Here is a 26184-nt window from a genome sequence, read left to right as displayed (position 1 = left end):
GAGGGCAGGGCTGGGTGGGATCTTGGCCATGAGGAATTGTTCCCTGGCAGGGTGGGCAGGCCCTGGCACAGGGTGCCCAGAGCAGCTGGGGCTGCCCCTGCATCCCTGGCAGTGCCCAAGGCCAGGCTGGGCACTGGGGACAGTGGGAGGTGTCCCTGCCATGGCAGGGGTGGCACTGGGTGGGATTTAGGGTCCCTCCAACCCATCCCATTCCATAATTCTATGATTATTCATGATATACATAAAGGATATTACTACCAGCACAGATATTGGTGTGAGACAGAGAGAATTAGAAGTGGTTTTCATTGTGGATTGGGTAAGGGGTAGAGAACTTTGGGGGAATCTGTTCCCTTTTCCTCTGTGAGCTATTTCAGAAGGAGTTCATTGCCACTACAAAAACTTTCTAGTGCAGTTAAGGACTGTTAAAGGCAGAATTCTGCTCTGACAGGAGAAAGAGGAGAATTGTTTTATTGCTTTTGAAATCTGCATGCCCAGACCTACATGGCTTTTAAATAAAGAGCTTATTTTCTTTTCTGATTATCTTCATCTTACAAATATCAAAGCTGGACTGGTTGTTGTATTTGCTGAAGCCTCAGTGAGTGTTCAAATGTCCCTTTGGAACTTCTCTTGCCTCTGAATTAAACAAGGAAAGAAGTTTTGTCTTAAACAAGACATCCTTTCTCCAAAAGTCTTCCATAGGCCTTGGCTTTAAATAGGTGTTAACAAATCCAAACAGTTGTAAATAGTCTGACTAAGGATCTCTTCCTCTCTGAATTACTCACTTTTCCAGGCTCTTGAGAGGAAGGGAATCATTCCACTCCCTCTGGAGTTGTCATAGAGACAAGACCTGCACATTTTTGTTAATGAAGCTGAACTAAAACTTACTCAGGCTGCCTTTCTAAATCATAAAGCAGCTCATGGACATTCCTTCCTCTCTGTCTCACTCGTTTTTTCAGTCATCTCTGAATTAAATGAAGTAAATATTTAAGTAAAAATCTTTATACAGATCCCTGAGTACTTTGGAGGGGGAGTTTTGGAGTAATGAGCCTGAAATCTCTGAGAGATGGGAGCTGCTGCTCCTCCATCAGTGTTTGCTCTTGGAATATCAGTGTTAGGCTTTTGGAGGTGGCATTTGATTGTTACTGGGAGAGAAGGGGAGCTACAGGAGTCCTCAAGGAAGGAAAGTAATTCTGAGTTGAAACAACTTGTACAACTTGTAAAACTGTTTACAAAAACTTGTCAAAAATTGTCAAAAAAAATTGATTTTCTGATCTGAGAAATCCCAGACTGGTTTGGGCTGGGAAGGACCTCAGAGCCCACCCAGTGCCAGCCCTGCCATGGCAGGGACACCTCCCACTGTCCCAGGTGCTCCAGCCCCAGTGCCCAGCCTGGCCTTGGGCACTGCCAGGGATCCAGGGCAGTCCCTGAGGAGGTGTCTGTCTGTCTGTCTGTGCTGTTCTGGAGGTGCTTTCCTGTCCTTGGTCATTCTGCTGATCTTGGCTCCTGCTGACTGTGGCAGTGGGAGGACAGCCTGGCCTGAGTTTGCTGAAGGGTCCCTCCCAGCTGGGGGACACAGGGGATAAATCTGATCAGTGCCTCCCTTCTGAGCCCAGAAAAACGTCCCCAGGATTCCTTCAGAACAGCAGCTTTTGTTAACACTGAGAATTCCTGTGGCCCTTGTGCTCCTCATGCCAGGAAAGAAGTCTCAGGAGCAAAGGAGTGAAGTATTATGGTCTGCCATGGCAGCTTCTGTGCTGCTCTGCCCTTCAGCAGCTCCAGACTCCTCCAGGCTGGTGATCAATTAAGAAGCCTCTAATTGGGCTTTGAGCTGGGCCTGCAGTGGCTTGGGAGATAACTGTGCTTAAGGAATAATCTGCCTTTCTTGAGAGCCCTGAGGAATGGGGCCTCTCAGAGCATCTCCTGTGTGGGCTGGGCATGAGAGGAGAGCTGAAATAATCACTGCCAGCTGCTCTCCATGCTTTTGGGGTTACTCATTTTGTCAGCACAGAGTCACTGGGTGACTTCCTTGTCCTCACATCTGCTTCCCTCCCCACCTTCCTGAATCTGTGTCCAAGGGGAGGCAAAGTGGGATAATTCTGGCAATTCCTGCACAGGCATGCACAGAGACCTGAGTGCTGCTCACTGCTGCTGGCTGAGCCTGTGCCACATTGGGCCTGTGCAAGCCCGGGGGAATTGCTCCATTTCCAGCTGGATCAGTGCAGATTTGGGAACTGCACAGTGATCCCTGCCTTAGCACAGGGCTGCTTGCACGGATAGGGGCTCTGTCTGCTAATTACAGCATGTTTGTATGTGCTAATTAGCATGTGCTAATTTCCCATGTTTGATGGGAATACTGCCTGTGTTCAGTTTCTGCACCTCATACGTGCAAAAGCAATCAAGCTGGCTTTTCATTCTGCAGAGAAGATGAGAGAAAGGAGGAGGAAAAGATCCATGGGGAAGGATCTGTCAGCACTGAGCCCTGGGTGGTGCTGAGCCCTCTGCAGCTCTTGTGTCAGATACAAGCACAGGCCTGGCCTGCAGAAGATAATAAATATTTAGTCAATGTTTAATCCATTTACCCTGCACTGGTTCCAGCCAGGCCACAAATGAAACAAATGCAAGGGCACCACATTGTCCCAATTCCATTAGGAGCAGAAATGAGTGGAATTAGGTGGTGTTTGCTGGCTCCCTGCACTTCAGGTGCTGCTTGTTCCAGAGCAGCACAGTAAAATCCAGCAGCCTGACACCAGCTTCTGCAACTAGGAATGGAAATGTGTCCTATTTCAGCAGGAAGAGTTTGTCAAACAAAAGCTGCTTTTTCTTTGCACTCTGTAAAACTGGAGAAATTCTGGGGGCTGCAGAGAACTCTCTGCACTGATGTTTGTGCTGGTAATTTCAATAATGAAGCTGTTGGTGTAGAGTAAAGGAGTTCACAGAAGGTCAGATGTTGAATGAAAAGCTACAGCTGCTGATGTGAATTGGAGTTCAATGAGAGCAGTGACACTGGTGCACATCAGAGTTTCTGAATGCTGGGGAATTAATGTTTCCCATGGAGGATGCAAAGATTTGCTGTGTCCCAGCAGGAAATGGTGCCTGGAGAGCCAAGGTTCCTACAGGGTGATCTTTGCTCTTCCTGCATTTTCCTGGCAGGGAGAGAACCCACTGAGGGTCTAATAGAATTAATAAAAGGTTTTTATCTTATAAATCAAAGTATTTGCAGGTGTAGAAGCCACTGGTAAGACTATTATGGGAAAGGCTGGGAGAGCTGGGAATGTCCAGCCTGGACAGGAGCAGCTCCAGGGAGAGCTCAGAGCCCCTGGCAGGGCCTGCAGGGGCTCCAGGAGAGCTGCAGAGGGACTGGGGACAAGGCCTGCAGGGACAGCACCCAGGGAATGGCTGCCAGTGCCAGAGGGCAGGGCTGGGTGGGATCTTGGCCATGAGGAATTGTTCCCTGGCAGGGTGGGCAGGCCCTGGCACAGGGTGCCCAGAGCAGCTGGGGCTGCCCCTGCATCCCTGGCAGTGCCCAAGGCCAGGCTGGGCACTGGGGACACTGGGAGGTGTCCCTGACATGGCAGGGGTGGCATGAAATGAGCTCTAAGGTCCCTTCCATCCAAACCAGCTGGGACTCTGGGATTCAGCATTGTGCAGGCACAGGTGCAGCACCTGCTTTTGAAGGATATCAGTATCTGTGTCTCAGTGTCCTCTCCAGACTTGCTCTAAATGCTTCTCCCAGATTTTCATTCTGTTATTTAGCCCCCTGGCATCAGAACTGGTGGATTAAGGCAGCTGCACCCCTGGAAATCCTTCCTTAGGACTTCTGGAGAGGTTTGGAGTGTCTGTGATGCTGCTGGGGATCTAAACCTGTGCTGCTCCCTGCTGGGATCTGCCTCTCCATGGAGGTTTTCAAGTTTTGGGGGTTTTTTTGGAGTGGGAGGATTTCCATTTTGCCACTACCTTTACCTGGCTGTCTCCTTGTGTATCAGTTACAAACAGCTGTCAGTTCACTGGAGTACTTTTGGAATAACTTTCCACCTAGCTGCACAGAAACTCTCCTTGAGAGGAATTTGATCAGAAATGAAGTTCTGGTTCAGCCACACTGCCCAGGGCCACACCCATGACACAGAAGTAAATGCATGAACTTCAAAATGTGTATTGTTGCAGTGCTGAAATCTGTTCTTAATTCTTCAGAGGAATGCAAAGCAGTAAGCATGGTGCTCAGAAGGAAGTGTACAGCTGTTTCTGTTAGTGATGTGCATTTACTCAGGGGGTTTTTGGTGTGCAGTGGCAGGAACTGACACTCTTCCTCCTGCTTCTCTCCCTGCAAGCTCCCAGCCCTATTCCCTGCTGAGCTGGGTTTTCTTAACTAGCAAGGCAAGGAACAAAAAGCAGACTGTTTAAGTCAGACTCCTTTCCCTGAAAGCCTATTCAAGGCCTAGGCTCAATGTTTCATCTTGAGTGCTATTGTTTAATTGAAAACACATTTGCACACTCCCAGATGGAGCAGTGCTGAGGGGAGTCACAGATTTAAAGAATGTTTTATTTTAAGTGGAGCTAAAGTGCAGATTTGCAGACTCAGTGCTTTGCTTCTCTGTGGTGCTGTTTCAGGACCCTGTGCTTTCATTGGTGGGATTTTGCAAAGTTTTTGTGCAGCTGCATTTGTTCTGGATGCTTCCTTGTAATTCCTCCAAGAGTTGAAAAGCAACTTCAAAAATATTTAATAGTCACCCAAAGAAAGAAATCAAGGAGCTCTTAAGTTTAAATAGTGTGTTAGTTTTAGCCTGGTATAATTTTGGGTGGAAATTAGTGAGAACCTCAGAATTCCTGGTGCTGGCCCAGCCCTGCCAGCCCATGCAGTGCCAGCTGTGCCCCATGGGCACCTTGTCCCCAGCCCAGAGCACTCAGTGCCACCTGCAGGGGACACCTGCAGGGCTGGGCACTGCAAAGCTCCCTGGGCAGCCCCTGCCAAGGCCTGAGCTCCCTTGCCATGGGCAAATTGCTGCTGCTGTCCAAGCTGAGCCTGCCCTGGCCCAGCCTGAGGCCGTTCCCTCTGCTCCTGTCCCTGTGCCCTGGGAGCAGAGCCCGACCCCCCCGGCTGTGCCCTCCTGGCAGGGACTTGTGCAGAGCCACAAGGGCCCCTGAGCCTCCTTTGCTCCAGCCCCAGCCCCTGCCCAGCTCCCTCAGGGATTCTGCAGCCCCTGCCCAGCTCCCTCAGGGATTCTCCAGCCCCTGCCCAGCTCCCTCAGGGATTCTCCAGCCCCTGCCCAGCTCCCTCAGGGATTCTCCAGCCCCTGCCCAGCTCCCTCAGGGATTCTGCAGCCCCTGCCCAGCTCCCTCAGGGATTCTGCAGCCCCTGCCCAGCTCCCTCAGGGATTCTCCAGCCCCTGCCCAGCTCCCTCAGCCCCTCCTAGGCTCCAGCCCCTTCATCACCTCGAATATCCCCACTCATGTGAGCCTGCTCCTGGGCAGGGCCTGAAGTTGCTCACTGCAGGCTGTAACTGTGCAAACACTGTGTTTTGCAGGGCTCTAGCTGACATGAACAATGATGGGAGGATGGATCCCTTGGAGTTTTCCATAGCTATGAAACTCATCAAGCTGAAGCTCCAGGGGTACCAGCTCCCGGCCGCGCTGCCGCCCATCATGAAGCAGCCGCCCCTCGCTCTGCCCGGTGCCCCAGGATTTGGTAAGATCCCTTTCTCCTCCATTTTCCTCACTGTTACCTGGGACTGCAGCAATTCCATTGGCCTTTTGCAGTTTCTCCAAGAAAATTTTAGGGAAAAGTGCTTCTAAAAACACATGGACTCAAATCCAGATGTTGCACACGCACTGAGACGAATTGCACTGGGCTTTTACCTGAGCTGAGCTCCTGTTTGCTTCAGGTTTGCACTGCTCCAAGCAAAACATGGCTCAGGTAGCAAGGCTGGTGCATTCCAAAGGGCTGGAGTTGTGGTTAAACTGTTGGCATTACTGGATCTCCAGCTTTGGATCTCTGCTCTGTTGTTCTTGAGCTGTCACAATCTGCTTTGATGAGCAGTGCTGCTCTGGTAGGAGCTGAACAGCTGCTGGGATGAAGTATTGCCAAAGTTATCATCATTTCTAGGAAGAGTAGGGAAGATGGGATGGGGAAAGGAAAATAACCAAATAAGGCCAAACCTCTGACACCTTGGTCCTGTCATGAGAGGTTCTTTTCCTTTCTGCTTTAGTCTTTGCTGTGGCTCAGGGTTATTGGTGCCTGGGAATCCTCAAATGGTTTGGAATGGAAGGGACCTTAAAGCCCCTCCTGTGCCACCCATGCCATGGGCAGGGACACCTCCCACTGTCCCAGGCTGCTCCCAGCCCTGTCCAAGCTGAACTTGGGCACTGCCAGGGATGCAGGGGCAGCCCCAGCTGCTCTGGGCACCCTGTGCCAGGGCCTGCCCACCCTGCCAGGGAACAATTCCTCATTCCCAATATCCCATCTAAATGTCCTGAGGAAAGGGAACAGTGCCTTTGATAATCTGCTTGCAGCAGTGTGGTTTGATCCACTGGAACCCCCACAGTTTTACAGTCAGAAATAAAATTCTTTGGAAGAAGACAATGAAACTGGGCAGAGCCAATGCAGGGTTAAGTGAGCAAAGGCAGAAGGAAATGAGCCCCCACAAAGCCCAGCCTTGGGGAGATGGTGATTCCCCTGTTCTCATTGCCTGCAGATTGATGTGAGCTGTTTGCACACCCCTCGTTCTTCCCCTGGCACCACTGACCCTCCTTAACCCCCTGGTTCCCTGCAGCTGTGCTTGCCCTCAGCCTCTCACCCTGTGCTCTCCATCAGCTTTGCCCTGTCTGATCCCAGCCCGGGGATCCCAGTAACCCTGCAGCTGCTGGGCCAGCCTGGGGCTGCTGCTCCTCCTCCCTGGGGGCTGCTCCTCCTCTCTGGGGGCTGCTCCTCCTCTCTGGGGGCTGCTCCTCCTCCCTGGGGCTGCTCCTCCTCTCTGGGGGCTGCTCCTCCTCCTCCCCTGGGGCTGCTCCTCCTCCTCCCCGGGGGCTGCTCCTCCTCCTCCCCTGGGGCTGCTCCTCCTCCTCCCCTGGGGCTGCTCCTCCTCCTCCCCTGGGGCTGCTCCTCCTCCTCCCCTGGGGCTGCTCCTCCTCCTCCCCTGGGGCTGCTCCTCCTCCTCCCTGGGGCTGCTCCTCCTCCCCGGGGGCTGCTCCTCCTCCCTGGGACTGCTCCTCCTCCCCGGGGGCTGCTCCTCCTCCCCGGGGGCTGCTCCTCCTCCCCGGGGGCTGCTCCTCCTCCCCGGGGGCTCCTCCTCCTCCCTGGGGCTGCTCCTCTTTCAGGTCAAGGCGCGCAGTTCGTTCCCTCTGTAGCAGATGCTGCTGGACAGCTGGGGGCGGTGCTGCCCCGCTCTGGGGCTGTCCCCGTGTCCCGTTCCTGTCCCTGCAGTGCCACCCCGGGCCGGGAGGGCTGTCGCAGGGCTGGGAGGTGCCGCCGGAGGTGTCGGTGACCCCGCGGGCGCCGTCTCGGGTGTGCGTCAGAACCAACGTGTGCTTTTCTCACCCGTAGGTCTCGGGGGCATTGCCAACATGCCACCCCTCAGCAGTGTGGCCCCGGTGCCCATGGCATCCATCCCAGTCGTGGGGATGTCCCCCCCGCTGGTGTCCTCTGTCCCTGCCGCCGTCCCTCCCCTGGCTAACGGAGCTCCTGCTGTCATCCAGCCCCTGCCTGCTTTCGCTCACCCCGGTACGCCGCTCTCACTCTCTTCTGCTGCTCCTAACAGCTCCTCCCCTGCCTTTCCTGGGACGCGTGGGATTGGCCACTCCAGTGATGCCTTTGGGGAAGGACTGTGCTTTGCTTTAGCCCACTTGGCACACTTGGAGAAGAGCTAAAAGGAGGAATGTGGACATGGCCTCCCGCAGGAGTCCCTCGTGGTGAGAAAATAAAGCAGCACTTGGAGAAATGAACTTGCCAGGAAGCTGTTGCCTGGAAATTGGGCCTCTCCTGTCTCTTTGTACTGCTGTTTGTTAGGGTGACTTTAATACTGAACTACATGTACCAAGATATAATTTGGTATCAACAGGGTTTCCAGCAAGCTGTGGAAGTAAAAAGATAGGATGGAAATGCCCTTGTGTTTCCCCCTGTCCTGCTGGTCTCCCTGATTTTGATATTGTTAAAAAGTTCCCATCAGACCCACAGTGCTTGTACTGGAGTTAGGAGTGAGTGAATGTCATGGGAGTTGCCTGGGTCACTGTGAACAGCAATAAATCCCTGTTTTCTCTCTTCCCAGCCACTTTGCCAAAGAGTTCTTCCTTCAGCCGCTCGGGGCCGGGAGCTCAGCTCAATGCAAAGCTGCAAAAGGCACAATCCTTCGACGTGGCCAGGTGGGGCTGGGGCACAGAGCTTGGGTCCCCAGGGCTGGGGAGACTCCTTCCCTTGCCCAAAGTGCTCATCTGAAATAATAGTTCTGGCAGAAACCAGTTCTGCACAGGCTCCACTGCAGCATTCCATGTGGTGCTGTTTACTCCACCTTATTAATGCTCCAGGAGCAGGGAATCATGGAAATGAAGTAATTAACTATTAACAGTGATGACATTGTCTTCACTTGATTTTTAGAACAGCATTTGCTTCTATAAACAAAACCTGCATCGTGCACAGGCACTCCTGGTACTGGGAAAACAAGACAAGGAATGCATTATTTAAAATTAGCAACTGCAGGGTAATTGCTGAAAGCAAAATATTTCATGGGTCTCATATTTTAAATGCACTCCACATCGCTGTTTCTTCTATATTCTTCAAGTTCTGTGTGAAAAATCACTTTAAGGGCTTTTAGATTATTCCAAGGCCTAGAAAAATGTGTGTTGGGTAAAAAGGGTTTTACTGTGGTTTAAAAAAATGGATCTAAGGAGGCTCTGAGAGGAGTTAAGAGAGGGATTTCCCAAAGTCCTTATAAATCATCTCTCTCATGGATCTATGGCACAGGTTTTTTGCAAGAGGAAAATGGCTTGGTACACAATTAAATGATCTGGTTTTATTTTGACTTCCTTCTACAGGCTTGTCTATTGCCCTGCTATTAGATAAGTGACACTACTCAGTATTGATTTGGAGTATTGACTCCAAATAATTAAAAGTCTTTCAAAACAAATAATTTTCTCTCTGAAACCTAAACTGGCCAGGAACAGAGTAGGGATGCTCTGGTATAATTTATGTGTAACACAGAAATTAAAATGTGTGGAACCCCCAAATCCAGCAAAACTGAAGAGGAATTCCTATGGGTAAAAATTAAATATTTGGCTTTTTTTCTTATCTTCATTATTGAAGGGGCAGCTTGTTTTTGCTTTGCTCCCATGAAGGGCTTTTATTAAAGCTCAAGAGTTTAGAAACCAAAAATAAAAATAGAGAAACTGGTTTGTGTCTTGTCATGTGAGAATGGTATTATAAGGTCAGAAAAAGGACAACGTTTGAATGTGCCTAAAGGCAGAAAAAACTCTGCTCCTTGTTTTTCAGAATTAGGATTTCTGAGCCATCAAGCCTGGGAAATTAGAGCTGCAAATCAACTCAGCCTGTTATGGAAATGGATTAGAACTGGGAATATTACATTCCTTACTTGTTCCATTAGGAGAACCTTTACCTTCAAGTGTGGCTTTCTCACAACTTTTTTTTTACATTTCCAGTGTATTTTACATTTGTTTTCCTTCAGCAGCTCTATCTGGCTAAGAGAAACAGTTAAAGACAGAGTAAAATGTTACTCTGCATTTTCTGTTACATGTTTAGGTAAAATCTTGTAGCTCCTCTGAACAATTTAGGTTCCTTCATTCTCTGCCAGTAAAAAAAAAAAAGTGAAACTCTTAAAAAAAAAACCAAACATCTTCCAAGAGTATGAATTGTGATAAATGTTTGCAAACAAGAGGTTAAACGTGTGGTGGTTTCAGGAATAAGAGGGAATATTAGATCATGGAGTCATGGAATGGTTTGGGCTGGGAGGGACCTCAAATCCCACCCAGTGCCACCCCAGCCATGGCAGGGACACCTCCCACTGTCCCCAGTGCCCAGCCTGGCCTTGGGCACTGCCAGGGACCCAGGGGCACCTCAGAACCTCCCCACCCTCCCAGCAAAACTGGGGGCAAGAACATTTTCAGGCACAAAACTTGATCTCAGTGCAGCACTTCAGCCTCTTGTGAGGGTGGGCAGGCCCTGGCACAGGTGCCCAGAGCAGCTGGGGCTGCCCCTGGGTCCCTGGCAGTGCCCAAGGCCAGGCTGGACCCTGGGGCTGGGAGCACCTGGGACAGTGGGAGGTGTCCCTGCCATGGCTGGGGTGGCACTGGGTGGCTCTGGGGTCCCTCCATCCCAAACCCTGCTGTGATTTATGGCTCTGTGCTTGTTCCATGACCCTCCTGAGATGAGCTCTCCAACTGTGCTGTTCTCCCTGCCCTCCCTGCAGCTCTCCTGCCGTGGCAGAGTGGGCTGTGCCTCAGTCCTCACGCCTCAAGTACCGGCAGCTCTTCAACAGCCACGACAAAACCATGAGTGGACACCTGACAGGTACTGCCACAGCTTCTCTTGTCTTCTTGTTTCCAGCTCTAAGAGCCAATTTTCTGCCTCTGAGGGTGTTGTTCACATAGTAAGAGGCTCATCAATGTTTTTCTGTTTGAATCCTCCAAGTGCTTAAAGCTCTTGTTTAGAAGCAAATATCATCACAGCTGGGATCATTTCAGCACCATTTTTCATTTCTTTTCTGCAAAGCTGACCTTGGGAAATGTTTCTGGAAAAGGGCACAGTGGGTTCTGTGAAAACTTGTGCAGCCATTTCCAGTGCTTGGTTCACCCATGTGGTAATCACATATCCTCTGAACAGAGAGAGACACAGTTCTCTCCCAGGGTTTTCCCTTCCTGGGAAGCTGTGAGAAGCTGTAAGAAAGCTCAGAGAAGAGAATAAAAACCAATTCTTATCTCCATTTGCTGCAGCTGTTGTTGTGCACATGTAGAATGTGTTATGGAGATTGTTTACCAAAAGGGAGTTTCTTAATTAGACACTGGATAGGGTTTAGGTAGATTGACCAATTAGGTTAAAGCTGTATCTGACAGTCTGTAAGAGTTACAGGTTTCTTAATAGTATAGTATAATATAGTATAGCTTAATTCAACAATTGATCAGCCTTCTGTAATCATAGAGTCAATGCTAATTATTTCCTGTTCAGGAGACCTTTACCATCATACACCCTCTGCTGAGAGCAGTGGCCAGTTCCAGGGAGAGACTAGAACTGGTCCCCTGGCTCGATTTTACCAGTTCTGGTGCATGTCTTTGTGGTTTAGAGCTTTCTTGGGTTTCAATCTGAGGGATTTGGTTGCCCAGAGCAGCTGGGGCTGCCCTGGATCCCTGGCAGTGCCCAAGGCCAGGCTGGGCACTGGGGACAGTGGGAGGTGTCCCTGCCATGGCAGGGGTGGCACTGGGTGGGCTCTGGGGTCCCTCCAGCCCAACCCAGGCTGGGATTCTGTGGCTGTTGTGCAGAAGTGAAGTGTTATTTCTTGGTTATTGGGGGAGCCAAGTTCCTGCTGCTCACATCTCTTGCTTATTTTGTTAATATTTGTTTCCCTTCTAGGTCCCCAAGCAAGAACGATTCTCATGCAGTCAAGTTTACCCCAGGCTCAGCTGGCTACAATATGGTAAAAGAAATGTTTCCATTTCCATCAAAACACCAACTCTGCTGAAACCTCTGCACTGGAGCCCGTGGGGTTTTCTCCATTCTCAGTCTCACTGATAAATCACATGTTGCTCTTTGTACTGTGTAGCTTTATAAACCAAACCTGCACTTCTGTGCCTTTACTAATATTATTCCACAAGAGCACCAGGAGCATCTTTGTGTGATGATTTGGAAATTGTGGTTCAATGCTGGGTTTTTAGGCAGAGCAGATGTTCAGCATCCTTCCACATGCATGTGCCTTCCACATGCCCTGACAGAGCACCAGGGGAATTTCCCTTTGCACAGCTGGTAGAACAGGGAGCTTAACCCAAGGCACACTTTCTGTGGGGTTTCTCTGCCTTTTCCATGGGTACAGGAGGGCTGATTTCCCAGGGACCTGTACAATCATGGATTTTAAAAGCATTTGTCTCAGCTTCCCCTTTGCCTTCCAACTTGTTGTTTGCTGAACTTTATGATGTTTTTATTGCCCCATGGGAAGTTGTTCCTAATTAACTCCTGTCCTTTGGGAGTGTTTGCTTGAGAAGCATTGGAGCTGGCCCAGGGCTCAGTGTGAGGATGGCAGTGGTGCAGTCACTCTCACAAGGCCATTCAGCTGCACTTGTTCTCTTTGCAAAGCACTGGCAGTTGTGTTATAAATTAAAAACCACTCTTCCCTTCTCTGTTTCCTAACAAAGGGATGAAAACAAACCAGCCCAGTCCCCCAGCAGATGATTAACCAAGAAATGCTCTGCTTTTGCCAGCCTTGGAGTGCTCGTGTGGGCAGGCAGCTGCCACCAGCTCTCTGCAGGAGCTGCAGGCAGGACTCACTCAGCTGGGCCAGTGACAGCTGCCAGTGCACTGAGATGGGGAAGGGACATTCCAGCTCCTTTCCTGGGCCCTGCTCTGGGCTGAGGGTTGCCAGCCTGTGCTGGGGCTGGAATCCCTGGCTCAGACACTCCAAGGGAAGAGGTGATGATGCTCAGCCTCTGGGCTGTCCTGGGAGCTCTGACCCAGCTGATCTCTCATTTCTGTGCATGGTGCATCCCCAGTCTCTTGGCTTGTTCCTGTGCTCCAGCCTGAGGAGTTCAGTGCCACAGGTGTGCATGGAGTGAGGCTGGGATTGTCTCCCAAACCTAAATCCCATCAGCAAAGTCCTGTGCCTTGGCACTGCAGAAGGATTTACCACTTACTTCCCTTGGATTTTCACAGTACCATGGGAGATGTCCCTGCATGGTTAGAGTGCAGCATGCTGGAGAAACAGCTCCTGAGCTAAGGGACCCACAGGGATCATCCAATCCCACCCCTGCCCTGCTCAGCCCCCACCAAGCCCAGCCTGGGCATCCCTGGCAGCCTCGGGGCTGTGCCCATTCCCTGGGCAGTGCCAGCACCCTCTGGGGAAGAACCTTTCCCTAAAACCCAACCTAACTCTGCCCTTGCTCACTCCATCTGCTCCCTGGGTGCTGTCCCTGGCTGTTAATTTTGTCCAACACTACCTTAACAGAAGTAAAATCATTTTGTGCCTCTCTTGGAGCTCTGCTTTGTGGCCACCCAGAGACATGAGTCTGTAATTTTTGATATGTGCATAATGCCAGGGTGGGTTGGTGCTTGTCAGAACCAGAACATAATGGCTTTGATTGCACTGCCAGTGGGTGCCCTGGAATGTGAGACAGGAGCTTCCAGGGAGGAAGGAGACCAAACCTAAAAGTTCTGCCAAACACCTGAGCTGGTTCTGTTGGGTGTTCACGAGTGTTCAAGGGAACTCCACTGGTTCAAGGTCCTTCTCTGGCAGGAAGGAGCTCCTGGCAGCACCCAGAGCAGGTGAAGGAGAAGCTGTGGCTGCAAGGTTGGATTTCAGACAGACAGCCACGAGAAATGGGGGAAATAAGGAAGCATTTGGGGTTTGCTTTTCATTTGTTTTGAAAAAGCAGAGTAATGTGGAAAAAAACAGAAAAATTGAATGAATTTAGAACTGTTGTATGTTGAAGCAATGCCTTTGAACAGTGATTTCTAATAATTAATAATTTCCTTGTTTTCACTTCCCTTTAACAAGGAATCTCTCTGACATTGATCAAGATGGGAAGCTGACAGCTGAGGAGTTTATCCTGGCTATGCACCTCATTGATGTGGCCATGTCTGGTCAGCCACTGCCTCCTGCCCTGCCCCCAGAGTACATCCCACCTTCATTCAGGTACCTGCCCATCCCTGGGAGTTCAGTCCCTTCATTCAGTCACTGCCCATCCCTGGGAGTTCAGTCCCTTCATTCAGTCACTGCCCATCCCTGGGAGTTCAGTCCCTTCATTCACTCACTGCCCATCCCTTTGGAGTTCAGTCCCTTCATTCAGTCACTGCCCATCCCTGGGAGTTCAGTCCCTTCATTCAGTCACTGCCCATCCCTGGGAGTTTAGTCCCTTCATTCAGTCACTGCCCATCCCTGGGAGTTCAGTCCCTTCATTCAGTCACTGCCCATCCCTTTGGAGTTCAGTCCCTTCATTCAGTCACTGCCCATCCCTGGGAGTTCAGTCCCTTCATTCAGTCACTGCCCATCCCTGGGAGTTCAGTCCCTTCATTCACTCACTGCCCATCCCCTGGGAGTTCAGTCCCTTCATTCAGTCACTGCCCATCCCTTTGGAGTTCAGTCCCTTCATTCACTCACTGCCCATCCCTTTGGAGTTCAGTCCCTTCATTCACTCACTGCCCATCCCTGGGAGTTCAGTCCCTTCATTCACTCACTGCCCATCCCTTTGGAGTTCAGTCCCTTCATTCAGTCACTGCCCATCCCTTTGGAGTTCAGTCCCTTCATTCAGTCACTGCCCATCCCTGGGAGTTCAGTCCCTTCATTCAGTCACTGCCCATCCCTTTGGAGTTCAGTCCCTTCATTCAGTCACTGCCCATCTCTTGGAGTTCAGTCCCTTCATTCAGTCACTGCCCATCCCTGGGAGTTCAGTCCCTTCATTCAGGTACCTGCCCATCCCTTTGGAGTTCAGTCCCTTCATTCAGTCACTGCCCATCCCTGGGAGTTCAGTCCCTTCATTCAGGTACCTGCCCATCCCTTTGGAGTTCAGTCCCTTCATTCAGTCACTGCCCATCCCTGGGAGTTCAGTCCCTTCATTCAGGTACCTGCCCATCCCTTTGGAGTTCAGTCCCTTCATTCAGTCACTGCCCATCCCTGGGAGTTCAGTCCCTTCATTCACTCACTGCCCATCCCTGGGAGTTCAGTCCCTTCATTCAGTCACTGCCCATCTCTTGGGAGTCCCACTCCTGGGTTCTGTGTGTCATTTGGGATGGTTTTGGGAGTGTCAAGCACAGGAACTGAGCACTGAGCCCTCACCTTTTGCCCTGTGAGAGCAGGCTTTGGGTGGGTGTTGATGCTGGCACACCTTCCAGGCTGCTCAGTCTGGCCACAGAAACCCAGATTTAAGTTCAGGCTTATACTCCTTCAGAGCAGTCAGAATGTATTGGAATTCCAGGATGGATTTGCACTGCACCCCATCCAGACCTCCTTGGGTCCAGCTGGGTTTGGGAGCAGTGGGGTCACTCATCACTTCTCCTGCTCCATTTCACTTCTTTATGGAGAAATAGATGGGAAGAAAGTAACAGCAATGAAAATAAGTGTTTTTATATTGGGTTCTTCAGGTGTCCTTCTAAAGAGTCCCAATTTTTTGTATTCCACCTGGGATCTTGCTTTTAGCTTGTCTGTAGTGAGCTCTTCCTCTGTCTCTGCTGTTTTTGCTGTAGTTTAAGTCAGCATTTCCCCAAACCCAGACTGGCTGGGGAAAAATCTCCCCCCAGGTGAGAGATTCTGGGGACAGGGTTGAACCCATCTGGAAGCAGAATTTGGGACTGGGGTTCTCAGCTCACCTGTGAGCTGCTTGGGTCCTGGACAATCCTGTTCTCCTGAGGCAATGCCTGAGTGAGACCCTCTGGGCAGCACTGAACGAACACTGAGTGCCATGAAACGTTACAGCATTGCATTTGATTTGATCTCAACATTAAATAGTAAATAATTTGGGTAGCCTGGCTTCTGTTAACCCCCAATTCCTGTTTCCTTGGCAGAAGAGTCCGCTCTGGCAGTGGCATTTCTGCTGCCAGCTCAGTGTCTGTAGACCAAAGGTTACCAGAAGAACCAGCACTGGAGGAAGAACAGCAGCAACTGGAAAAGAAATTGCCAGGTGAGCAAGGCAAAGCAGGGATATTTGGTGTGCTGTTCTCAGAGGGGTTTCCCATCAGGTCACAGCCTGGGAGGAAACATGGGCTGACTGAGAAATGTCTTTCCAGAGCAATTTGGGACAGGTCAGAGGCACAACCAAGACATTGCAGGGTCCAACTCATTCCTGTGCCTGATCCTTGGGCTTGGTGGCACTGCAGATGGGAAGAGCCCTCAGGCTCCTCATCTCCTGCACTCCCCACACAGGCAGCCCTGGCACAGGATTGCAAGGAGGAATTCCTGCTGCCTTCATCCTCTGCCTGAGGTGGAGCAAAGCTTGGCTGAGGTGCTCTGTGGAAGATCCCAGTATTCCCACAGAGAGCTGTTTCCTTGGGGTCTGTGTAACAGTGTGGGGCTTTATACAGATTGCAGCAGTTCCAGGAAAAGAACAAAAGGAAGAGGGAATTGGCAGCTGGAAAGGGGCACAGACTGAAAAGACAAGAACTGACCTGGTTCAGCAGGTGTTGGGCTGATGTGTCCAGCTGTGCACACTGGGAAGGCAATGTGGGCTCTCCCTGGCCTTGCATCCCAAAAATGTCCATGCTGGCCACACAAGGGACAGAAACCTGCACTTTGGGCTGTGGGAATGGCACAGAGGGTGTGAAAAGGAGCAGAAGGTGAAGGGAAGGAACCATTTGGATGGAGGTGCTGAGGAGTGAGGAGGAGGAAGGACAGTCCCTGGGACTGCAGAGGGATGTCAGGGAAGCTGTGCTGGAATTGAGGCCATTCTTTAGGACAGGAGATGGGGAGGATGTGGATCTGCAGGAATCCAGACTTCCTGGACTCAGCTGCCCAAGAACCTAAACCATTTCTTTTCCTGACATTAATGGGTAATCTAATGAGAAAAGCAACTTTAAGTAAGTTCTGGTCATTTGCATAATGGCCTTTTGATGATGTCAGCAGCTGAATTCTTGGCTCTAATGGAAGTGTTGGCTCTTGGACTGCTGCTATTATCCCATGTACAGAGGAATTCCAGATCCATGTCCTCATGGAGGATCAGCTGGAGAATGGTTTGTCTAAATTATCCCCACTTGCTGAGCTTTGTGGAGAAAGCTGGAGGCCTGAGGAACTAAAGCAGGCACTAAAATTTCTGGGGTGTTAGAGGCAAGGAATGAGGAATGTGAATGGGAATTCCCTCCTTGGTTTGCTGAGGATGTGATTTGAGGGGATCAGCAATGTCAGTCTTTCACAGTTCTATTTCTCCAAGGTACCTGGTCTTATTTGCAAGGCCATCCTTTGACACTTTATTTTAGCTGCATTTCTCTCTCAGCAATGTCTGTCCTAGTCCATGGCGTTTCTGAGTTGGCATTTCTAAGTCAGCACTTGTTGTCTCAGGGTTTGCATACAGGTGCACCCTGTGTGAGCCTTCTGTGAGGCTTTGAGAATTCTCTACAAATCCATTTCCCACACTAAGCCCAGGCTGGCCTGTGGAGCCGCTATCCCTAGCGGGGAGGTGCAGGGCTACCCCTCCTGAAGGTGGATTCCCTTTGCTGGGAATTCCTTTGGATCTCTGCAGTGGTGTATTTGTTTCCAAGCCAGTGGCAGAGTTTAACTGTCCTTTTCCCCACATTTCCGTGCACAAAGTGACATTTGAGGACAAGAAGAGGGAGAACTTTGAGCGGGGTAACCTGGAGCTGGAGAAGCGGCGGCAGGCCCTGCTGGAGCAGCAGCGCAAGGAGCAGGAGAGGCTGGCCCAGCTGGAGAGGGCCGAGCAGGAGAGGAAGGAGCGCGAGCGGCAGGAGCAGGAGCGCAAGCGGCAGCTGGAGCTGGAGAAGCAGCTGGAGAAACAGCGCGAGCTGGAGAGGCAGCGCGAGGAGGAGAGGAGGAAGGAGATCGAGAGGAGAGAGGTGAGCCAGGGCAGCACAGCAGGGGCTGGGCCCTCTGCAGTCTTGGCTTCTTATCTGGCCAAGGTCAGGATGAAATGTGTGTAGGAGTGTCGGGGGTAGATTGCCAGGATGGATGGAGATGAGAGATCTCTGCAGCCAGGGCTGGAACTTGGGGTTCATTGCAAAGGGCCTGGGGGCAGGGCCCTGCTGGAGCTGCCAGACACAGCTCAGAGCAGGACTGAGAGAAGAGAGGGGCAGAGAGGGTGAGAGAGTAAAAAGGGGTAAGAAGGTGAGGTTCCCATTACAATACCATAAATCTTCTTCTGTGTTGAATATTCTGATTCTCACTAACCAATCTAGTACAATATACAAATCCTACAGCATTTACATACAGCCTATAAGAATCATTACATTCCCACACTGTGTTACATTTTAAACCCTACAAACTCCTCTTTGGCCCCCCTCTGCCAAGCTGTAGGGTCTGCTCTGACCCCTGGAGCTGTCTGCAAGCAGAGGGTGTTGTTCCATCAAAAGGGGATCACCTTCAGTCTGGCCACACCGTTGTTTTCCAGTTGTTCAGTAACTGAGGGATCTCACAGCTTGCTTTCATTTCACTCTCACTTATAGTTTCCATATTCTCACAATCTTTTGCCAGGCAATCATATTGATAAGGCTTTCCTGTTTCATCTTCCCCAACAAATGTGAGACAGTTTCTTGTTGGGACTTCTCGGGTTTTGTGTTGCTGAAATGACTCCTGAGGTATTAAACAGTCTTTTTTCCCAGCCCCACAACCAAGGAAGAAGTTGAGATTCTTGGGCTCTGCTTTTCAAGGCTGTTTATTTTCTCTTATCCATCACATTCCTTCTCTGCCCTGCTGAGGTCTGTCCAGCAGGTTGGGTTGAGGCACACTGACCACCCTCGGGGCGGTGTTAGCTTTTATACTAAGAACTACGTGTGCTTCATTTACAATCATTTTCCAATACCTATCACCTGTGTCAGACAGTCTGTCTCTACTCCAATGCAGAAGTGCCACCATCCCAGCAGAAGATGGAGGACAAGAAGAAGAAGGACAAGACACGCCCAGTTTCCTCCATCTTGGTTTTTGAACCCCCATTCTAAATCCCAAAAATTCTACTTTTTCACCCTGTGACAAATTCACTATCATTCTATTCAAACTCTTGTGGCTTGTAACTCCTCACACAAAGCTGGTCATTTTTTCCATGAGTTAAAATCCAAGGCACAGGTGGTTTTGACTCTGTGCCAAGGTCTCTGAACCCCCTGCCAGGGTCTGGAGCCATCCAGGGCAGCCAGAGGAATGTCCTGGGTTCCAACAGGGACTCAGATGTTTATCAGTTCTTATCTCTGTCACAGTCTCACAAACTCTGAGTTCTGCAGCACTTCACTCCAACAAACTAAAAATGGAGCCCTGTCTCTCTCTCTCTGCAAGGCATTTTAAGGCCTGTAAAAATAATGATAATAAACTGTCCAATTAAGAAATTACACTTAAGTTATTTTTACTTTTAACCCAATAACCAAACACCCATGGCCTGCAATGGGGACTTTTTATCCAATGACACAAAACCACCCAAACCCATGGAAAAGAAGAAGGAGAAGGAGCAGCCTCCACCCTAAACCCTCCATCTTGCTTTCTATCTATTCCTGTATTCTAAACCCTTAAACTCTGAGTTTCCCACCGTGTGATATCACACACTTCTATCCAAACTCCACCCCCACAATCCCAGTTCTGTCATTCCATTCTGGAAGCTTCTCCAGGCCCTCAGGTCAGTGCAGTGTTCTCTGGGGGTCAGTGCCTGGCAGCACAGAAAGTCTGGAATCATCAGCATCCAGGGTTCCAACAGTGCCCCAGCTTGGGAGCATCCAGATGAGCGCTGGGCACTTGGTGTGTGCTGCCAGGATGGGGAGCAAACTTTTACAGCAGGAACTAAAATTTCTGGGGTGTTAAAGGCAAGGGAGGGGCAGTTTTTGCTTCATTTGTCCTGTGAAATGAATGGATGAGACATTGACATCTAGGACAACATGCTCCTGACCTCTCACTCCTTTAAAAATAACTTTTTATTATTATATTTGGTGTTAAGAGGTGTATCAATGAATGAAGAAAAGCTTATGGCATTCATGATTTTCTAGGGCTGAGTTCATTTCATAGAGTCCCAGAATGGTTTGGGTTGGAAGGAACCTTAAAGATCCTCCAGTTCCAACCCTCTGCCATGGGCAGGGATTACATCCACCACACCAGGTAGCACCATCCAACCTGGCCTTTAGTTTGTTAAAGGAAACACACCCTGGTTAACCCAAAAATCTCCCCTTTTCTCCCATTGCCAAACCTTGATAGGTTCAGCACAGAAACACTTGGCTGTTCTTTGCAAAGCTGCAGAGGGTCTGATGGCAGAGGTTGGAAAGAGATTTGAATCTGTCCTGGTACTAAACAACTGTTAAATCAGCAAACTGGATCTTGGAAAACAGAGGGGTTTTCTGTTCAGTCACCTCTGTGATGCCTCAGGTTTAGCTTTTATATCTTCAGGTTCTGAGCTGCTTTAGTGTGTGGGTCTGAGCTTTATATTATGGGATAGTGAGCAGGGAGACAAAACAATTCCTGCTCCAGCTGGGCACCAAGGACAAATGATCCAAATCTCAGCCCAGGAGCACAAACCCCGTGGGCTGGAGAGAGAAAAACAAGCAGGGTGGGACTGCAGGGGCTAAAGCTGGAATGGGACAATGAACTGCAAGATGCAAATGGAGCAGAACTGATCCCAGGGACAGAGCCCGTGCCCGGCCGTGCATTTTGGGGCCATTTTGGTTCATCTTGGGTGCAGCCCTGGCTGGGCTCTGGTGCTGCCCAAGGTGCATCCGTGGAGGAGATGCTTTGAATCAATCCCTGCTTTATTCTGTGACTCTGTCTGGTCTTTGGTCTGGGTCAGCCTTCCCAAGGCATCCCCTGCTGTACAATTTGTGTGTGCAGAGCCCAGGGCAGCCCAGTTTGTACCAACATTCTGAGTGAATATCAGAATAGGAGCACCCCAAATTCCAGCTGTTGGTGTTTGACCCTGCAGGCTGCCAAACTTAGAGCTGTTGGTGTTTGACCCTGCAGGCTGCCAAACTTAGAGCTGTTGGTGTTTGACCCTGCAGGCTGCCAAACGGGAGCTGGAGAGGCAGAGGCAGCTGGAGTGGGAGCGCAACCGGCGGCAGGAGCTGCTGAACCAGAGGAACAAGGAGCAGGAGGACATCGTGGTGCTCAAGGCCAAGAAGAAAACCCTGGAGTTCGAGCTGGAAGCTCTGGTGAGTGGTGGTGGAGCAGCAGCTCAAACACACAAGTGTCAGCACATTTCACAGAGAAAAGCAAGGCACAGTTCTTCCCAGGAATGTTTCTGGGTTTCACATTCTCTGAACCTCAGAGAAAGGAAAAGCAATTCTTATCTCATTTGCTGTGCCTGTGTTTGTGCCAAAGTAAAATGCAATATGAAAATTATTTACCCAAAATAATAATAGTTTGTTTCCTTGGCCTGTCAGGGCCAGGTGTGTGTGTGTGTCAAGACTGTCACTGACAGTCACAAAATGCTGGGCAGTTGTGTGCAGTTGAGTGCTTGGCAGATTCAGTTTAGATGTAATGTGATATAGTGATGTAGTGTAATATAATATAAAATAATATAGTATAATAAAGCAATTAATTAACATTCTAATAAGATGGAGTCAGCTGCACCATTCTCTGCCCTCATTGGGGCTGCCCTGCAAATTCCAACACAAGCACAGCCTGGTGGTGACTGCCCTGGCTCTGGTTGTTTTCTATGTTTTCTAGAATTTCCACCACTGATATTTCTCTTAGTGTCACTTGAGGTGTTTTTATTATCCCAATTGTGATCCCAGAAAATGTCACTACTCAGGAGAAAAGGCCACATTTTGTCTGGGGAGAACCTTAAAGCTTTTCCCTGAAAAAATAAAATTTTTTTCAACTATCCTGTAAATTTTCCTATCTCATCTGTAGAGGACAGGCTAAAGATGTAAATGAGTTTTAAGAAAGGAGTTTTTAAAGGAAGTTTTTAAATCCAGACTTGCATGACCAAACGTTTTGGTAAAAAAAAATTATTATATAGATATTTTTCTTTTCTTTTAAAGAATGATAAAAGAAACCAGTTGGAGGGGAAGCTTCAGGATATCAGGTGTCGGCTGTCGACCCAAAGACAAGAAATTGAAAGTACAAATAAATCCAGAGAACTCAGAATTGCAGAAATCACCCATTTGCAGCAGCAGCTACAGGTGAGAAAATGTCCTCTATTTTTATTCTTAGCCTTGCATTTTGACCTCCTCAAAAACATCAATATCGTGAGCAAACTTGGAAGGAGCTGTTCCTCACACTTAAGGATAATTTGTCATTCCTGTAAATGAATGTCCTTCAGAGGTGCCCAGGAACTGCTTCCTCCACCTGCAGGTGTGTCTGGGGTTATCCCTCCCTTCATCCTCCTGGGCTCCTGCTTTGGCTGCACCTGGTTCTGGGGCAGGAGAAGGAAATTGTCCTGTGGAAATTTTGCAGAGCAGACTGCAGTGAAGTGGCTTCTTGATGGTTCTTTTTAATTATAAAAAATAATGAACTTTGGAAATGGAAGCTCACAGTGAAATCAGGGAGTTGTTGGTCTAAGCCTGGCATTTGTCTTTCTTACTGAAATTCTGAAATTACTGAAATTCTGTCACATGAGAGCTGCAGCCTTTAGTGGAAGAATATTCACTGTAGTTTGTAAGGGTTTTTCAATGGGCTGTAGTATTTGATTCAGGAAATGTTCTCTTCATTAAATACTGCACAGGGCTTGAAATGAATTCTTGGCTGGTCATGGGGGCTCTCAGGGTGTTTGTACCACTACAAAGAATCTCAGACCTAGGGAGCTGAGGTGTAAAACCTGGCTGAAAACCTAATCCTGCTATTCTATTATAAAAATTAGTGATTAAGTTAAAAAGTAATTAGTTATTAAGTTAAAAATAAAATTAATTATATATAATTTCTTAATTAAATAATTTTTCCTTAGAAAACCTTATAAAGATAAATACAAAACCATTTTATAGCTTATTAATAAAATACTATAAAACTCACAACTTATAAAACTGTAATGTAAGTAAAAAATAATAAACATCTATATCCAAACACAAAATACCATCTCAAACACTTTCAATCCCAACCCTAACAAAACAAACAAACAAAAAACCCAAACCAACGTTTAGTGGTGCCTTGTGTCAGGATCAAACTCATAATCTTCAGATTATTAGACTGGTTTTTTGAGGGTGTGTGCTTTTTATAAAAATTTTAATCAATTTAAATGTATTTAAATTGAAATATTATAATAATACTTTATAAATAATAAACATTTTTATTATAAAGATTATAATTTTAATCCCAGCTTCAGCCCTGCTTTCCCTGGCAGTTGTTCTGGTGGGTTTTGGGCTCTGAGGTGCTTTGGCAGCAGTGGCTGTGTGCTGATGCCTGCTCCCATTGATCTCCACCACTGACATTTCCCTTTGTGTCACTTGGGGTGTTTTTATTATCCCAGTTGTGATCTCAGAAAATGTCACTACTGAGGAGAAAAAGCCACAGTTTGTCTGGGGAGAGCCTTAAAGCTTTTTCCTGAAAACAAAATATTTTCTCAAATATCCTTTAAACTTTCCTATCTCATCTGTAGAGGAGAGACAAAGATGTAAATGGGTTTTAAAAAAGTAGATTTTCATCCTCTCAACTCTCAAAAAGGTTATAAAGTCAATATTGTCATTATCTTTGTGATGTGATGTATCTTCATTGGAAGTAGTTTAGTTTAATACATCTGACACTTGCTGTGGGGAGATGAGTTCATTCAGAGGAGTAATTACCCTTCAGCCTGTTAATTACTGCCAAGATGCAGTTTCACTGAACCTGTGGGAGAAGTGGTGTCCCAGTTAGTGCTGAGGATGAGCATGTGTGCCATTCTCAGGCTCGGGGCTGCCTGCAGGGCTCTCAGCAGGGCCTGCTCCCCAGGCCCCTGGGGATGCTGAAACACCTTTGTGCTGTCACCTCAGTGCTGCAGGCATTCTTTACCTCCTTGCTGAACACTTTGGCTCCCAGGTGATTTGAAGGGAATTTTCCCTTGTCCAAGAGGCAGGAGCTGGGTTTTGATTTCCCATCCATGTGGGACATTGCTCAACTCTTGGCCAGTTCTTGTTGCACGAGTTTCCAGAGTTTGTGGTGCTGTTCATTTCTTTCATCTGTTTCTTCAGAATGTGGAATCCATGTGGTGGGTGTTCTTGGCTAGATGCTCATTCCATGCTTGTCTGGGCTTTCAGGAAACAGGACTTGACCTTCAGGGTGCCTTGGCATTCTCTGTCCTTACACACTCCCCAAACTATTCAGTGCATTGAGTAATCTGGGATCTTTGGAAGTGTTCTGGCCTTTACAAACAAAGCAGCTGATGTTGTGATCACACTCCACCCTCAAATGCTGCCCTGTGGTGCTTTTTGTACTTGGAGAAGGAGAATTTCTGTTTCATGTTGTCCATTCTGCTGCTTGGTTGATCCTGCAGCCTTCTCAGAGCCACAGAAACCCAGAGGGGTTGGGCTTGGAAAGGACCTTAAAGCTCATGCACCCTGGCACGGGCAGGGAACCTCCCACCAGAGCAAGGCTATAGATTGTGTATGTTGGTGTTTCCCACTTGTTCCAGGCAGACAGAAGTCCCAGGATGGCAGTCATGGAATGTCCTGAGGGAAGGGACCCCCAGGGATCCCCCAGTGCCAGCCCTGCCCTGCCCAGAGCCCAGCAAGCCCAGCCTGGGCATCCCTGGCAGCGCTGGCCAAAGGCTCCTGGAGCTGTGGCAGCCTCGGGGCCGTGCCCATTCCCTGGGCAGCCTGGGCAGTGCCAGCACCCTCTGGGCAAGAACCTTGCCCTGCTCTGCAGCCTGAGCTGGCCTGGCCCAGCCCCAGGCGCTCCCTGGTGCTGTCCCTGTCCCAGAGCAGAGCTCGGAGCTGTCCCTGCGCTGCCCCTCGGGAGGAGCTGCAGCCCCGGGGAGCTCTGAGCTCAGGCTGCTCCAGCCTGGGCTGCCCAGGGCACCTCGGGGGGCCCCTCCTGACCCTTCCCCAGCCTCGTGTCCCTCCTCTGGACCCGTTCCAACAGCTTCTGATCTTTCATTGACACACCCAGCACTGTCCCCAGCACTGGGGGTGAGGCTGCCCCAGGGCAGGGCAGGGTTGGAGTGCTCAGCATTTGGGATGTCGCTGGGGGGCTGGGAGAGCTCTGTTGCTGTCAGGCCCTGCAGCTGGGAGGGACACGTGCAGCTGCTCATAATCTGATCTTTAGCTTATCTGAATTCTGCTGCTTGTGAATTCCTAAGGTCCTTGGCTGCTGTGTGCTGTCTCAGGGTATTTTCTGGAACATCAGGAGCTCACAGGAGGCTGCAGTTGTTGCATAATGCTCAGAGCTGAGCTGGGCACTGCAGGGCCCATCAGGGTCTGGCAGGAGGAAAGTGGGACAGCCCAAAGCCAAGGCAGTGCAGTCAGTCCTGGCTTTAACCAAAATCAAAACTTTTTATGGAATTGTGGGATCACAGAATGCCTTGTGTTGGGATGGACTTTAAAGCCCACCCAGAGCCACCCCTGCCATGGCAGGGACACCTCCCACTGTCCCAGGCTGTTCCAGCCCCAGTGTCCAGCCTGGCCTTGGGCAGTGCCAGGGATGGGGAGCCCACGACACCCCTGGGGCTCACTCTGCTGTTCAGGGATCAGGGGACGTTTGTTCTTAGCATTGAGTGATGTCATTTGCAATCCTCCATGACAAATTGAAGCTGTCAGCTGCTTGATTCCTCAAAAGCCTGCAGTTCCAGAGACCTGCTCAGAGAAGTTCCAGGGTTTGTGGGAAAGATGGGGCATTGATACTCAGGTGCTGTTTCACCTCGTGCCGCTGAAGGTGTTTTGACAACTCAAGCTAGGAGGTCCAGGCTTCAGAAAAGTGTGTGAGGTGGCACTTGATGCTCTGGAAAGGGCCAGGGCTCTACAGGAAATACATTTATAGCATCCTCCTGTGGTTGTGTTCACAGGGGTCCCAGGACAAGGGAAGAGATGAGCATTGACTCTGTGTTTCAGAAGGCTGATTTATTATTTTATGATATATATTGTATTAAAAGAAAATGATATATTAAAACTACACTAAAAAATAGAAGAAAGGATTTCATCAGAAGGTTAGGAAAGGAAAGGAAAGGAATGGAATGATAATAAAATCTTGTGACTGACCAGAGAGTCCAAGACAGCCGACTGTGATTGGCCATTAATTGAAAACAACCACATGAGACCAATCCCAGATGCACCTGTTGCATTCCACAGCAGCAGATAACCATTGTTTTTCTTTTCCTCTGAGGCCTCTCAGCTTCTCAGGAGAAAAAATCCTAGCTAAGGATTTTTCATAAAATATGTCCATAACATCCTCCAAAGGGAGAGGATCTCCTGCAGGGACCCCTGTGACACACAGGGCTGTGTCACACACACACATCTCCTGC

The 26184-nt window shown here is 49.3% G+C and overlaps 1 protein-coding gene across 4 annotated transcripts in view; it reads left to right on the top strand.

Moving 5' to 3' along the window:
- Positions 1 to 26184, top strand: part of ITSN1 (intersectin 1) — a 114999-nt gene that overhangs the window by 30054 nt on the left and 58761 nt on the right. For 3 of the 4 annotated variants that reach the window (XM_071430051.1, XM_071430050.1, XM_071430054.1), the window contains exons 5-14: positions 5520 to 5680; positions 7535 to 7711; positions 8256 to 8349; positions 10407 to 10507; positions 11564 to 11627; positions 13695 to 13832; positions 15698 to 15813; positions 17433 to 17695; positions 20819 to 20968; positions 21803 to 21943. In XM_071430051.1, coding sequence (XP_071286152.1) covers positions 5520 to 5680; positions 7535 to 7711; positions 8256 to 8349; positions 10407 to 10507; positions 11564 to 11627; positions 13695 to 13832; positions 15698 to 15813; positions 17433 to 17695; positions 20819 to 20968; positions 21803 to 21943 — 1405 coding nt within the window. The remainder of the gene's footprint in view (positions 1 to 5519; positions 5681 to 7534; positions 7712 to 8255; positions 8350 to 10406; positions 10508 to 11563; positions 11628 to 13694; positions 13833 to 15697; positions 15814 to 17432; positions 17696 to 20818; positions 20969 to 21802; positions 21944 to 26184) is intronic. The other variant, XM_071430053.1, reaches the window with a different exon arrangement.

Source organism: Agelaius tricolor, unplaced genomic scaffold (genome assembly GCF_023055355.1).
Source record: "Agelaius tricolor isolate 1412-34295 unplaced genomic scaffold, bAgeTri1.0.p SCAF_7, whole genome shotgun sequence".
Lineage (NCBI taxonomy): Eukaryota > Metazoa > Chordata > Aves > Passeriformes > Icteridae > Agelaius > Agelaius tricolor.
Note: the sequence above shows the minus strand (reverse complement) of the source record. Positions and strands in the feature narration are given on the sequence as shown.